Consider the following 15,526-nt stretch of genomic DNA (forward strand, 5'->3'; position numbering starts at 1 on the left):
GAAATGAAGACGTGACCAGCTCGATACATTAAGTAACTTTATTAGTTACAAGTAACAGACAAGACAAGACTGGAACTGCGCTGCCGGAGCTCTCCTTATATTCGCTCCGGCAGTCGCACCGCCCCTGACAGGGATTCAAACTTTCCCGCCCGGTGGCTGGTGGCCAATCCGGGCAGATGTCCTTATAAGGACATAACAGATTTCAACTGATACATTTTACCTGGCAAATAAATTACAAACACACATACATATGCACATGTTTAAGACAGATTTAACCCCATTTGCTTTTGTTCAAATTCTATATTCATTTTCTTTCTGTGGAATGAATCTTCAGCGCTCTACTATTGAAACACTGTTTATAGCTAATCGAATGTCAACCTTTAAAAGTTTAATTTTTCTTCTGAATATTAGGGAACAATGGCATTTTGTAGGACTTTTAATTTGTTTGTTTAGCATGTATGGAGTACAAATGTAGGGCTGCCCCAATGAAACATTTACATTTCTTCCTAGGATAAGTGATTCCAGAAAAAGAGTTCCATACATCACTTGTGTGGAACATATGAAGAACGGTTGCAGGAATTGGGTATATCTAGTTTAATGAAAAGAAGGACATGTTACAATGTTCCAATATCATAGGGGCTGCCACAAAGAAGAGGGGTCAACCAATTCTCCAAAGCACCTGAATGTAGGACAAGAAGCAATGGGTGGAAACTAATCAAGGGGAGAAACAACCTAGAATAAAGAGAAAATTCTCTAGCTTGCTTTACTTACATCCACTTTAGGCACAGGAGTTGAGGAGCTTAAATCTGTAATGTTGAAGGAAAAAAACACTGTGTATTAACAGCCCCAATCTTTGTTGCTACAGCTTCCTTGTAAGTGAGTGAGGAGGAGAAGCAGTGAGTGGAAACTAATCAAGGAGAGAAGCAACCTAGAACTAAGGAGAAATGTCCTGGCAGTGAGAACATTTAACCAGTGAAACAATTTGCCTCCAGAAGTTGTGGGTGCTTCAACAATGGGATTTTTAAAGAATAGATTGGATAATCATTTGTCTGAAATGGCACAGGGTTTCCTGCTTGAGCAGTGGGTTGGACGAGAAGACTTCCAAAGTCCCTTTATTTACGTATTTATTGTTTATTGGTTCTATTTATATGCCACCCTTCTCCAGAGACTCAGGGCGGCTTACAATGCATTAAGCAATAGCCTTCATACTTTTGCATATACCTGCTTAGTAGGGCTTTTGGCCCCCTCTAAGTGGTGTTTTTTTTTATACAAAGTCAGTTTATTACTCCCACAATCCGGGTCCTCATTTTACCTACCTCGGAAGGATGGAAGGCTGAGTCAACCTTGAGCCTGGTGAGATTTGAACTTGCAGTAATTGCAGGCAGCTGGCAGCTAAGTGCTATTTAACAGCACTTTAGTCCGCTGCGCCACCAAGGCTCTTTCAACTCTGTTATACCGTTTGTTCTCGAGTAAGGTTCAAAATACATTTTCTTCCGCTACCCATAAAAGTACCCAAGGTGTACTTTTACAATATCCAATTACAGGTGAATCATAATGTTATTATTAATATTCCTTCAAGCAATCCATCAGTTTCCTAGTGAATACTTTTTAGGAATCATAACACCTGACTTAGAAAAATAATGTTTTGTCCAAGACCATTTTCCCTTTGATCGAAAAATAATGTTTTAGAAGACTGTAAAATTTCTCTCTCTCTCTCTCTCTCTCTCTCTCTCTCTCTCTCTCTCTCTATATATATATATATATATATATATATATATATATATATATATATATATGTATGTATGTATGTATGTATGTATGTATGTATGTATGTATGTTGGTTATTAATTTATAAATTAATTCCATAATTCAATCCATCTGTGGCAATGGGAAAAACTTTGGGGTTCTAATGCACTTACATGATTTCTTGCATGGTACTATACAATCTGTTTTTTTCTGCATAGCATTTAGCTGAATTGTAAAGAAAGTATGCGGCATTCTTTAAGAGAATAAATATGATTTGTAATGTATCTGTGTAGATTTTTTCTACAGAACTACCAACATATCCTGGCCTTGGTTTTTGCTGTAAAGGAGATCAGTGAAAACAATCACATTTTATTCAACATGAGTCTGGGTATGCACCTCTCTAACAGTTATTTCATGGCAAGATGGACCTACTTGGCTTCAATGGAGCTCCTCTCAACACGGGACAGATTTATCTCCAATTATAAGTGTGATACTAAGGACTGGGCAGTATCTGTTATTGCAGGACCTAACTCTCACATCTGTCCCTTCATGGCAAATGTTTTGAATGTCTACAAGATGCCCCAGGTAAGATTTGCTCTTGAAATACATATCATAGGCTGTGACAATAACTTTGAAGGATAGGAGGAAGAACTGTAGCCTAGAAAATGATCTGGTTAAAAAAAATCTTTGAAAAAGCATCTCAGAATTAACTCTAGGAAGGAAAGAAGGAAGGAAGGAAGGAAGGAAGGAAGGAAGGAAGGGAGGGAGGGAGGGAGGGAGGGAGGGAGGGTTAGGGTTAGGGTTAGGGTTAGGGTTAGGGTTAGGGTTAGGGTTAGGGTTAGGGTTAGGGTTAGGGTTAGGGTTAGGGTTAGGGTTAGGGTTAGGGTTAGGGTTAGGGTTAGGGTTAGGGTTAGGGTTAGGGTTAGGGTTAGGGTTAGGGTTAATCAAGTCCATGAATACTTAATATTATTATTAAAAGATGGTGAGAAAAATTATTGATGAAAATACAGTGCATTAACATTTCTATTAAGTGTATTTATAAATTAAGGAATCATAGCGTTTTAGTTAGTTTGGATTCAGATTTAGTAGTAAATCGAGTATAGTACCTAAACATATCTGCCACATGGTCGCCACCACATTATTCATCATATTGATGATTGATGAATGTAACTTTGTAGGTGAAACCAGTAGGAGGGAAATGCTTTCAGACTTGTAAGATTGTGGTTTCATGGTCTGGATTACCTCAAATGATTGACATCAATCTTGCCCACCTAAAAGTGCTTCTCCCCTCAGCTGCTTTTACACTTCAGTGAATTAGGGAGAATCAATTCTGAGATGGTTATAACATTTCCTGAATTAGATGGTTATAACATTCTTCTTTTAATTGTTTTTATTAAAGTCTATTATATGATAAAACTGTTTTCTGATTTTTTTAATAGCATTAGGGTATACGAAAAAACTACAACCTCAACCTTTTCTTTACATTTCCAGTTAATGCATTTCTATAACAACAAAGTTGATCAAATCATCAAAATCTAAAATCAAAGTTTCATTTTTTTTTTCCATTTTAAGTGTAAATTCAGAAGTGGTTTCCAAGTGGAAAGAAATTAAGTTAATTGTTCCCTTTAATTAAAGCTGTCGATTTTACCATCTCTGCTATCTCGGTCACAAATTAATGCATTTCAGTCTTCAGCTTTGCAATTATACTATTTCTAAACATCAGTTTTTTATGAACAAGATTTATTTATTTATTTATTTATTTTATCGGACTTATATGCCACCCTTTCTCCACAAGGACTCAGGGCGGCTCACAGCAATAAGCAACAAGAAGTCCAGAATAAAATTCAAACAATAAAAGAAACTAAAATTCCCATTAAAACCCCATTCAGTCCAGGCCAGCCTGGCGAAACAACCATGTTTTAAGGTTTTAAGATTACTGTGTTTCCTCAAAAATAAGACCCTGTCTTATATTTTTTTTTGAACCCTGAAATAAGCGCTTGGCCTTATTGCCATGACTCAAAAGCCCAATTGGGCTTATTATCAGGGCATGTCTTATTTTGGGGAAAACAGGGTAGATATCTTTTAATGCTTGCATTAATGTTTACAATAAAGATCATGAATTAAAAACATATTTTTCAAAAATAATCAATACTTAATTTTGGAAAATCATATCTCCCCTCCCCCCCTTTTTTTCTACATTTAGCTGATATATGGATCTTCTCCTATGAGAGATGACCAGATACAAGCAGCTTTCTTCCATCGCTTTTTCCCAGATGGTGACCAACAGTTTGTGGGTATTCTCCAGTTGCTGTTGTATTTTAGGTGGACATGGATTGGGTTGATTCTCCAGCGTAATGAGAGTGGAGACAGATTCATTCAAAATTCTGTTCCGTTGTTTTCCCAACAAGGTATCTGCTTTGAGTTCATAGGAGAGATGGCCAAGGAAACATTTTCTAATGACATCACAGCAGCCTTTAAAGATTTTAGTAAAATGTACATTGTTATCATGAAGAGCACTACCAATGTCATTATCCTATATTGTGAAAACCAAGTCACCGTCATTGTTAGAATGTTGCCCTATTATACAGAATTTGAAGATATGCCCATCGAGAAAAAAGATAAAGTTTGGATAATGCCAGCCCAGATGGAGTTTACATTCCTTCCCTTTCAAAAAACCAGGGGTATGGATGTCTTCCATGGTGTTATAAGTTTTGAAGTTTCTTCCAAGGAGATTTCTGGATTTAATAAATTCCTTCAGATGAGAAACCCAACGTCAGAAGCGGAAGATGATTTAATGAGACTGTTCTGGAAAGAGGCTTTTGAATGCTCTTTTCCTAAAGATAAGTTAGATGAAGATGCTGGGAAGCTGTGCACTGGAGAAGAGAAGTTGGAGAATCTACCTAAGTCTGTGTTTGACACCACCATGACTGGACAGAGTTACAGCATCTACAATGCAGTTTATGCTGTGGCACATGCTTTACAAGCCATGTTTTCCCTCAAACACGGGACAAGGTCAGAAGTTGGGAGAGAAATTATTTTGACTCAAAAGGCATGGCAGGTAATAAGTGACCCATTGCTCTTCTCTCTAATGCAGTGCTCTGCCCTACTCTAATGGATACACCAATGACACTTATGATTTTAAGTCTCCTGCTACTCCGTTTTCCATATCCTTTTGGGACCTAGAGAAACCTTTGTAACTGTGAATAGATAATAAGGCCACAACAATGATACAACAATATGGAGGAAAGGATTAAGACGCAGCAATATGTGGCTGTTTGGAACAGGTTCAAAACACCTGTGGCAGGGGAGAAACATGGATGAGGAGTTAACAAACACTAATTCCATTAATGTACTCAGTTGTATTAAATCAATATCCATAACTTAATACCATTGAAATTGATCTCCCTCCCTCCCTTCCTTTTTTCTCCTTCTCCCTCTCCCTTTCCTTCTCCCCTCCCCTCCCCTCCCCTTCTTGTTAATTACCAACCTTTGCTTCATTTTAGTTACATCACTATTTGAGAACCATGTCATTTAATAACACTGCAGGAGAGAAAATTTCCTTTAATGAAAATGGGGATTTAAATACTGGATTTGACATTATCAACTGGGTCACATTCCCAAACAAGACCTTTGTTAAAGTCAAAGTTGGAAAGATCGACCCAGCAGCTTCTCCAAATAAGCTATTCACCATTTCTGCACAAGACATCACCTGGCCTACCATGTTTAACCAGGTATTTCCTGCTCTGATTTCAAACTGTGTATTCTTCCCCTTCCCTTCTTTTTTCCAGAATTATTGATTCAAATGGACCTTACTCTTAAAATTGTCAGGCCAAAAACTGCAAAGATGAAGAAATAATGACCAGAAATTTTGAAATAAAAACCTTAAATCACCGTATATATCACTATAGCAACATAAGTTATACAACATAAGAGCCTTGGTACTACAGTGGTTTAAAGCACCCTGTTATTAACACAGCTGCCTGCAATTTACTGCTGGTTCGAATCTCTCCAAGGCTCAAGGTTGACTCAGCCTTCCATCCTTTCTAAGGTAGGTTAAATGAGGACCCAGTTTGTGGGGGCAATAAGCTGACTTTGTATAAATATACAAAAGTATGAAGGCTATTGCTTAACGCATTGTAAGCCGCCCTGAGTCTCCGGAGAAGGGCGGCATATAAATCAAATTAAAAAAAAAAAAAAAAAAAATAAGTTAAATCTTTATGGTTTTAGCGGAATTTAATCCAATAGCTGCTATCTATTTCTGCTGGCATTTCAAGCTTGTCTAGTTTAAAAATATATTTGAAAGCTGCTAAAGTAATTAAAGCTATTTATCATATAATTCACAAATTAATAATGAGACATATGAAATATTTCAATTTGTCTATTAAACAGTCCCATTCATCTGAACGTTGATTTTCCCCACAAAAAATAACATTTTCCCTTAATCTTCTCTTTTCTTTTCTTTTTTCCAATTTTTATTTATAAGTACAAACTAAACAGAACAATGAAACGTACAAAACAAAAACATAAACATCTATTTCAATACATGTCCAGTTTGTCGCAACTGTAATATACATTTCTCTTTGTATTTTGACTCTTCCTTATTTGGTCGTTCCCTTTTGTCTATCTACTATAGATCTTTGTTGACCTATGTCTGTTCTTTGTTTCCATCAAACTATATTTGGTCATTTTGTTTACTTCCTATTGCTTCATCTCTTTCCTATCTTTCAACCAACTATACCATTTTTCCCATACTAGGTAAAAGTCATGTTTTCCCTATTTTGTAATTCCTTTGTGAGTCTATCTAATTCCGCACGTTCCATAGTTTTATTGATTACTTTATCTGATGTTGGTATATCACTACTCTTCCAGTGTTGCGCGTATAGTATTCGTGCTGCTGTTATCATATGTATAATTAAATATGTTGTTTCTTTTTCGTAGTGTCCATTCACTATGCCTAATAGGAAGATTTCTGGTCTTAGTTCTATCTTTTGGTGTGTTATTTCCTCTATTTGTATTTTGATCCTTTGCCAATATTGTTTCGCCATTGGGCAGGTCCACCACATATGGTAATAGGTGCCTTTGTGGTGATTGCATTTCCAACATGTTGATGGCGTGCCGGGGAACATTCTTGCCAATCTGGCTGGTGGCAAGTGCCACCTATAAAACATTTTATAGAGATTTTCTTTATAGGATACAGACATTGTCAATTTATAATTTATTTTCCATAGTTTTTCCCATTTGTCTAATTGAATACTATAACCGAAATTTTTTGCCCAGGTTATCATATTTTCTTTCACTACCTCTTCTTCTAATTTAAATCCTCATAAGTAATTGTAAATTTTTTTTGATCAATTTCTCCTGTGTCCCTTGCAAAATTTTATCTAATTTGGTTTGACCTTTTTGGAATTCAAATTGAATTAAATTAATTAAATTAATTGTTAAACAACCGGGGGGAACTAAGAACGAGGCAAAAACTAAAAGAGATGGGTACAGACATTGACTGGTGGCCGTATGCACAAATAAAATCAAGATACAATAAAGATTCGGCTCAATTTGAATTCTAATCTTCTCTTTTCTTAAATAGCATGTCCAGATTTTCACGTTTCCATTTGCAAATCTTTGTTTCTGGGGAACAGTCAACCTCTATTTGATCCAGTGATTGATTATCCTGACTTGGAAATGCCCAGCCAGGGAGAAAGAAGGAATCAAGCAGGGAATTAGCCTTGAATCATTGCAAAGTTACAAGCAATCAAGGACCCGCATCCTCCTAAGCTCCATGGAATTTTATTTATCTGTTTCCCAAGGAAAACAAGAAGTCTGGAGAGATTCCTATATTATAGGTAGTATTGCCATAAAATAGTCAATCAATCAATCAATCTATCTATCTATCAAAATAGAGCTGGAAGGGATCTTGGAGGTCTTTTAATCCAACCACTTGAACTAATTGAACAAGTTGTTTGTCCAGTCACTTTTTGAAAGAGCACCCACAACTTCTGAAGGCGCGCACGCTGTTCCATTGGTTGATTACTCTCATTGTTTTGATATTTCTCCTTAGTTCTTGGTTGCTTCTCTCCTTGGTTAATTTCCATCCATTGTTTCTTGTCTTGCCTCGTCTGCATCATATACAGCTATCTATCTTTTTCTTTCTTCTTTATCCTCAGTGTCCTTATTTCCAAGACATGCATTATAGATGGCAAGGCCATCTTTGAAACTTGTCACCAAAATATCCTCATTCTTCTTCCCTTTTTAAAAAGTTGTGGTTTGGTTTCTTTCCTAGAGATAATCTCTTCTACATGTCTTCTGTGTATTTTCCACTTTGCTTGTTATTGAGTCCTTGGAAACAACCTCAACATCCTTTCCTTTATTACTTTCAGTTGTATGTTCAAACAAGCCTGCAGCTACTTGTTATACTTTTTTTCTTATTTGTTTTAAAAACATTATTTTTCTCTTTTACTTTCAAGATGAGGGATGAACCACCATTCTTCTTTTCTTCAGCAACAGATGAATGTCCACCTCCCATTTTAGGTACACTGGAAATAGTATGATTGTCCTCAGCCTATCCTAAGGTGCTGGGAAGGCAATTTCTAATCATGCTTTATTTCCCCATATCAAAAGCAAAGGTTCCCCCATCTGCTATCTTTCATGTGTATGCTGGTTTACTCTGGCAAGTATGCCCCCCCCCCACCATCTGCTTTCTTTCTTCAATGGTCTTTCATCTGGGCTGCTGTTGTGGCCCGCCAGCGGCCTGCGCAGATCGTGGCTGATCCCGACGACGCGGAGGCTGGTGTGGTGTTGCGCCAGCAGCCGGCATAGCCGGCACTAGCGTTGGACAGAGAGGAGGCTGAAGAGGATGTGGTGCCAGAGGCAGAGACTCAGTCAGGGCCTTCAGAACCTCCAGAAGCTCCTTCAAGTGGAGATAGCGAAATGGAGGAGCCTCTCCTCAATGTTCGAGCACGCAGGGTTGCCAAAAGGCAGGAGTGGCTACTCAGGAGGAGGAGGTCTCCTTGAGAGTAAGGCTTGAGGATAATTGGCCACTCCCTTAGCCTATTTAAGTCACATGCCTTTAGTAAGTTTCTTGCTAGAAACAACTTGTAATTATCGTCAGAGCATTTTTGGAAAAGTCTTATCGTATCTTGCTTTCTGGGCTGATTGCCAACCTTTGCCAAACTTTGGTTTATTCTTGCTACTTAAGAAATTTGATAAGGACTGTTGGTGTGTGTCAATATCCTCGGGAATCCGGAGCTGGGGCAGAACAGCTGCCTGGATGATGATGATGATTCTTGTTGTTGTTGTTCTTGTTTATTTGGATGATTTTCAGCAGTGGAGTTGTGAAATTCTTTTTTAAAAAAAGGATCAGCAGTGAAATGCAGGAAAGAGAAATAAATACTCTAGATGGGTGTATAGATTTAGAAAAGAAAGGCCAGTGGTGACATGACAGCAGTGTTCCAATATTTGAAGGGCTTCCACAAAGAAGAGAGGGTCGACTTATTTTCCAAAGCACCAGAAGGCAAAACCTGAAACAATGGATGGAAACTAGCCAAGGACGGAAGCAACCTAGAACTAAGGAGAAATTTTCTGAATGAGAACAATCAATAGCTGGCCTTCAGGGGTTATGGGTGCTCCCTCACTGGAGGCTTTTAAGAAGAGACTGGGCACCCATTTGTCTGAAATGGTGTAGGGTCTGTTGTTTGAGCAGGGGGTTTGACTAGAAGATCTCCAAGATCCCTTCCAACTCTGATGATGATGATGATGAGGAGGAGGAGGAGGATAATGGATGGGGATTCTGTCAATGTCCCCTCTTTGTCCAAAATGACAGGAAGAATGGTGAAATTGTTGTTCTTACTTTGTTACTTTTCCTATCAATTCTTGAAAGACATGGGTTCTCAAAGGAAAACAATTGGTGCTTCCCTTCCTGGCATGGAAGGGAAGGAAAAAGGCAAGGGGAGAATCCCATATGAGGAACCATGCATGGTCCAGACAGAACACCTGGCCACTGCTGTGGCCAAAGAAGAGGACAGAATTAAAATTTGGGGGAAAAGAATAATTCATCTCTATTTCCACTTGATGTATACATGTGAAACAAGTTCTTATGGATAATAGCTAAATGATGCTATTTTCTTAGTCTTCCTACCTTCACGTTTGATTCTAGCTAAATATTTACATTCACGTAATATAACTGTTCTAAATCAGAAGGCAATTTTGGGACATCAACATCATACTTTCATTTTGTAAAAGGTCCTTCATACATCAAAAAAACAAAGATAAGGGATAAACAAATAAAATCAGATTTGAAAAAAGAAAAGGCTCAAGAAAGAAAAAGAGTGAAAGTATAGGAAAGAAAGAGGAAAAGAAGGAAAACTGAAAAAGAATAACTTCCAACTTTCTTTGGTACAGAAGAAAGTAAAAAAATATAAACACAAACTCCTACTCTAAGATTAACATTTGTCTACATTTAGCACCTTTAAGGTGCATGGACTTCAATTCCCAGAATTCCCAAGGCAGCATTAAGTTCACCCATTTTAAACTTGCCAAGACTGAAAAGCGCTGATCTACAGATAGGGATTTTTCCATTCCTCTTTTACTGGTTCTTACTTACATATGAGCAATCATAGTGCAAAATTCTCACTTCCACCCAATCCCAGAGCAATGATAATACAAAACCCTCACTTCCACTCCATAGCAACCACAATTCCCTCACTAACCAGCTCTCCAACTCTTTTCTCTTGCGTGCAGGGCAACAAAAGAAGACCATGTGACTGTCAGTTTAAAAAAAGTTCAGTCAGACCTTTCAACTTCTTGGAGAAAAGACCTCATGAAGTTGGAAGGTCTGACTGAACTTTATAAAACAGAAGGAAATTTTGTGACATCGAGATCCTACGTTCATTGTGTTAAAGTAAAATCCACAGCCAAATACAATGTTCTGAAACTTTTCAGTTTTAATAAATCCTGGTTTCACTTCTTGATAGGTTCTACCTCTTTCTCTTTGCAATGACCATTGCCATTCTGGGTCCAGGAAGATGAAAATAGAAGGGAAGCCATTTTGCTGTTATGATTGCCTTCCATGTGCAAAAGGGAAAATTTCAAACCAGATGGGTAAGAGCTATGTCGTGCAAAACTATTCATTAACTGTGATTCAAAATGCTAATTTTCAAACTTCCTATAAATGACTTCTAATGTGGTGATCGAACCAATGATATAGCTATATAAATACTAAAAATGAAAGGGTTACCACAAACAATATGTAAGTATCTGCATATTTACAGATTCCCACTAAATACAAATAGGTATTACTTATTTAGGAAATATTAAATCCAATAATTAACTCTCAGTCCTGCTACCTGAGCATTTCTAGAAATTGACCATGATGTTTTGTTTTTTGCAGATGCGGTTGACTGCTTTCGATGTTCAGAAGACCAATATCCAAACAAGGCTCAAAATCTTTGTATTCTAAAAACAACCACCTTCCTGTCTTACAATGAGCCACTGGGAATCACCCTGGCCAGTGTTAGTCTCTTCCTTTCTTTCATCACAGCTTTGGTGCTGGGGATTTTCATTAAACAGAGGGACACCCCCATTGTCAAAGCCAACAACAGGAGCCTCACCTACATTCTTTTCATTGTTCTCCTGCTCTCATTCCTTTGCAGTTTGCTCTTCATTGGGCAACCTGGCCAAGCAAAATGTTTCATGCGACAAGCTGCTTTTGGCATCATATTCTCTGTAGCCCTTTCTTGCATATTAGGGAAAACAATCCTTGTTGTTCTTGCTTTCATGGCCACCAGGCCAGGTTCCAAAATGAGGAAATGGGTGGGGAATAAACTGGCTTTTTCTATGGTCCTATTTTGCTCCCTGGCACAATTTATCATTTGTACAGTGTGGCTGACAATTTCACCCCCATTCCCAGATTCTGACATGCACTCTATAGCTGAAGAAATTGTCTTAGAATGTAATGAAGGTTCAACCACAATGTTTTATACAGTGCTTGGCTTTCTGGGGTTCTTGACTGCTGTCAGTTTCACTGTGGCCTTCCTAGCTAGGAAGTTACCAGATAGCTTTAATGAAGCCAAATTTATCACCTTCAGCATGTTGGTCTTTTGTAGTGTCTGGATATCATTTGTTCCCACCTATTTGAGTACCAAGGGGAAATACATGGTGGCTGTGGAGATCTTCTCCATTTTGGCTTCAGCAGCTGGATTACTGTGCTGCATCTTTTCCCCCAAGTGCTATATTATTATTATGAGACCTGATTTGAATACAAAGGGACACTTAATAAAAAAATAATCCAGAATATGACGTTCAGTTTTCTCATTGATTCAATGCAGCCCTCCCCCCTACTCTAACAAAATAATACAAAGTGACATTTATTTTCTCTAAACCGAATTCTCTATCACCTCATTTGATCTTTCAGATACTACCAAGAAGTTAAAGGACTTGCTGAGGCCTTGCCCTGATCACTTTCATGACTGCTGTTGTTTCCTATGGCAGCCTTTTTCTACTAAGCCATGCCTTCTCAAAGTATCTATAGCACAGCAGAATTCCGTTTTCTTTGATTCTCAGAATGTACCTTCTTCTGCATACCCAGTTATCCTTATTTCCTTTTCCCAACAACATATATTTCTTGGATCCAAGTAATGGATTTAAGTAATGAATCAAGTTAACATTACTCAAAGTAAATCCTTCTAATTCCTAAAGATCTGAGTAATTTATAGACATTGGCTCAATTAAGCTTTGCTCCAGCATATGATTATTTCCCAGGCTGCTTAAGGAAAAGTGATACTTATTGTTAGACAAAATAGTTAGGAAACCAAAGACACAGGAAAAACTCATGACTTTGCAGCTAGGCAGCATAAATAAATGAATAATAATAGACACCCCCCCCCCCCCAAGATTAAGAGAATAGGAGTTAGGTCTAACTGGGTAGAAGTGTTTCATTAATACATGCCAGTATGAATCAGAACTATGAGTAGGTTGTGGGAAAATGTAGTTTTATAGAACCTTAATGTATTTTGTAATTATTATTTTTAGATCATAGATTTTTATTTTATTTTTTATTTTATTTTTACTTTTCATTTGCCACATACCACTTTGTATGTGGAGGTAGAGATGGCAATAAGCAATTACATAGTCCTTGATATTCTAAAATATTAATAGTGGATAAATTGATTGGCAAATTGACCATTCATTTTGGTCATGTTGTTAAAAATGTTTAGCTTAATCATTTAGTTCTCAGAATATGGAATTACAATAATTAAGAATATGTAAAAAGTAGTCTGTGCTTTGCATTAAAATATGTTGAAAATTATGACACTGACTGATCTAACTTTAACTGTCTTTATAATTGTAGCCCAGTTATGAACTTAACTTCCAGTACAAAGAATAAGTCAAGTAGAATGATATAACTAGATTAAAAATGACAGAATAACAGAGTGGAAATGGACCTTGGAGGTCTTATCTAACTCCCAGCTCAAGCAGGAAACCCCATACTATTTCAGACAAATGGTTGTCCAATTTCTTCTTAAAAACCTGTGTTGGAGCACCCACAACTTCCGGAGGCAAGTTATTCCAATGATTTCTTTTTATCAAAAGTTTTTTTTTTTATCTTATAGACAAACAAACATAGAATACATAATCCAACATTCAGTGTATCATCTGAGTACATCTTTTGTGTCTTTTTCTTACTCCTCCGATATTTATCATTTCTTAATATTATCATTTCTTTAATTATAACATTTTCCCCACATTTCTTAATTTTCTATTAATAATTTATACATTTTTATACTTGCTGTTCTATTAATACATCTATCTATCTTCTTTCTCCTCTTTCTTCATTATAACATTATCCTATCTATATCCCTTCTCCAACCAATCATAGAATTGCCCCCATATTTTAAAGTATTCCGATTCCTCTCTTTCTTTAACTATCAAGGTCAATCTATTCATTTCTGCACAATCCAATATTTTCTTAATTATTTCTTCTTCCATAGGGATTGTCTCCGCTTTCCATCTTTGCGCAAATACTATCCTTGCTGCAGTTATAACATGTACAATCAAATATATGTTCTCCTTACTAAATTTCTCTGGTAAAATACCCAATAGAAACAGTTCAGGTTTTAAATCTGTCTGTTGTTGTATCATTTCTTCTAACCATGTTTTGATTTTCATCCAATAATTTCTTACTTCTGGACATGTCCACCACATATGATAGTATGATCCTGGTATCTGATTACATTTTCAACATTTTGCAGATTTATCTTTAAACATTTTTGCCAGTTTTCCCCATGGCATATGCCATCTATAAAACATTTTATATTGATTGTCCTTATATGCTGTGGACATTGTTAATTTATAATTCCTTTCTCATAGCTGCTGCCATTTATCTAACTCAATTGAGTATCCAAATTTTTTTGCCAAGGCTATCATTGTTTCTTTTACTTGTTCTTCTTCTAATTCAATACTAAGTAAATAGTTATATATATTTCTGATTATTTTTTCATCTGTTTCTATGAGTATGTTACCCAGTTCCATCATTTCGAAATAAAAACCATATAATTTAGCATCTTTTTCATATCTTGCTTTAATTTGCATATGAGTATACCAGTCCATCTCAATTTTCTGCCCCAGCTACGGACCCCAAAGAACGCAGCATACACAAAGTCTGTACAAACCTTAATTTACTAATTAAGGACTACTAATGAGCTTTCTTAGTAGTTTTTTGAATACAAGTACAGTTTAAATCAGTCTTTTCTGAACAAGGGCTGCTAATTTAACTTCATTAACAGCCGACAAAAATCCAAAGAATAATAATTCAATTCTGAGGCACAGTATTTCAGATAACCGTAATCTTACTGTGGTTGGCAGAATGCCCAGAAGCAATTTGCAGGAAAACTGATAAGAGAGACACAAGAGCCGAATCAAAACGTTTCTGGAATCAAGACGCGAAGGAATATGAATGAAGTTGTTTCCTGCAAATTGCATCAGTCATCGTCCTTAAATAGGCTAGGGGAGTGGCCAATTAGCCCCAAGCCTTACTCTCGAGGAGACCTCCTCCTGAGAAGCCACTCCTGTCTTTTAATAGCTCTGTGCGCTCGTGCATTGAGAAGAGGCTCCTTCTTTTCTTCCTCTTCACTTATGGGAACTTCTGAAGGTTCTGGAGGCCCTGGCTGAATCCCTGCCTCTGGCACAAAATCTTCTCCAGCCTCCTCATTGCCTGACTCGAGCGTCAGCTGCACAGGCTGCTGGCGCAGCACCATACCAGCCTTCTCGCTGTCGGAATCAGCTACTAACCGCACAGGCAGCTGATGGGCCACTACAATCAATCCCTTGATCTTCTATTTCTTGTTTCCCTTTCAATTCCCCCTTATTTGTTAAAATATCTTTATATCTAAGAATATTTCCAATATTAATAATGTTTGGATGTATTAGTGCTTCCATTGTTGATAACCATGCTGATATTTTCATATAAAGTTTATCTCTAATCTTCTCCCACACTAATAGTAATGCATTTCTTACATAATGTCTTTGAAAATAAATATGCATCTTACTTGTACCATACCATAAAAAGGCATGCTATCCCAATTGCAAATCATGACCTTCCAAAGTCAATAGTCTTATATTTTTAGACCAATCCATTCTCTCATCCAAGTCAACGTTGCTGCCTGATAATACAGTTCCCAGTTCGGTAGTCCAAAACCTCCATGGAGTCTCGCATCTTGTAAAAGTTTTATTTTAATTCTCGCTTTCTTCCCTTGCCAAATAAATTCCCTTACTATTTTGTTCAGATGTT

The 15,526-nt window shown here is 37.1% G+C and overlaps 1 protein-coding gene across 1 annotated transcript; it reads left to right on the forward strand.

Annotated features, from left to right (window-relative positions):
• Window positions 1-2,025: 2,025 nt before the first annotated feature.
• LOC139317550 (vomeronasal type-2 receptor 26-like) lies at window positions 2,026-12,024 on the forward strand. Its single transcript, XM_070944645.1, has 5 exons — window positions 2,026-2,331; window positions 3,950-4,804; window positions 5,250-5,477; window positions 10,713-10,839; window positions 11,129-12,024. Exons 1-5 carry the CDS (start codon window positions 2,026-2,028, stop codon window positions 12,022-12,024), a joined length of 2,412 nt encoding a protein of 803 aa, XP_070800746.1.
• Window positions 12,025-15,526: the final 3,502 nt, after the last annotated feature.

Source organism: Pituophis catenifer, unplaced genomic scaffold (genome assembly GCF_029215685.1).
Source record: "Pituophis catenifer annectens isolate HBS135680 unplaced genomic scaffold, rPitCat1.0.hap2 SCAF_5, whole genome shotgun sequence".
Lineage (NCBI taxonomy): Eukaryota > Metazoa > Chordata > Lepidosauria > Squamata > Colubridae > Pituophis > Pituophis catenifer.

Bases quoted from the DNA above. Each gene is read 5' to 3' on its own strand.
- LOC139317550 (XM_070944645.1), top strand. From the start codon at position 2,026: ATGTATCTGTGTAGATTTTTTCTACAGAACTACCAACATATCCTGGCC. The intron at 5,478-10,712 runs GTATTTCCTGCT...ACTTCTTGATAG, and splicing joins GGCCTACCATGTTTAACCAG to GTTCTACCTCTTTCTCTTTG. The intron at 10,840-11,128 runs GTAAGAGCTATG...TGTTTTTTGCAG, and splicing joins GAAAATTTCAAACCAGATGG to ATGCGGTTGACTGCTTTCGA.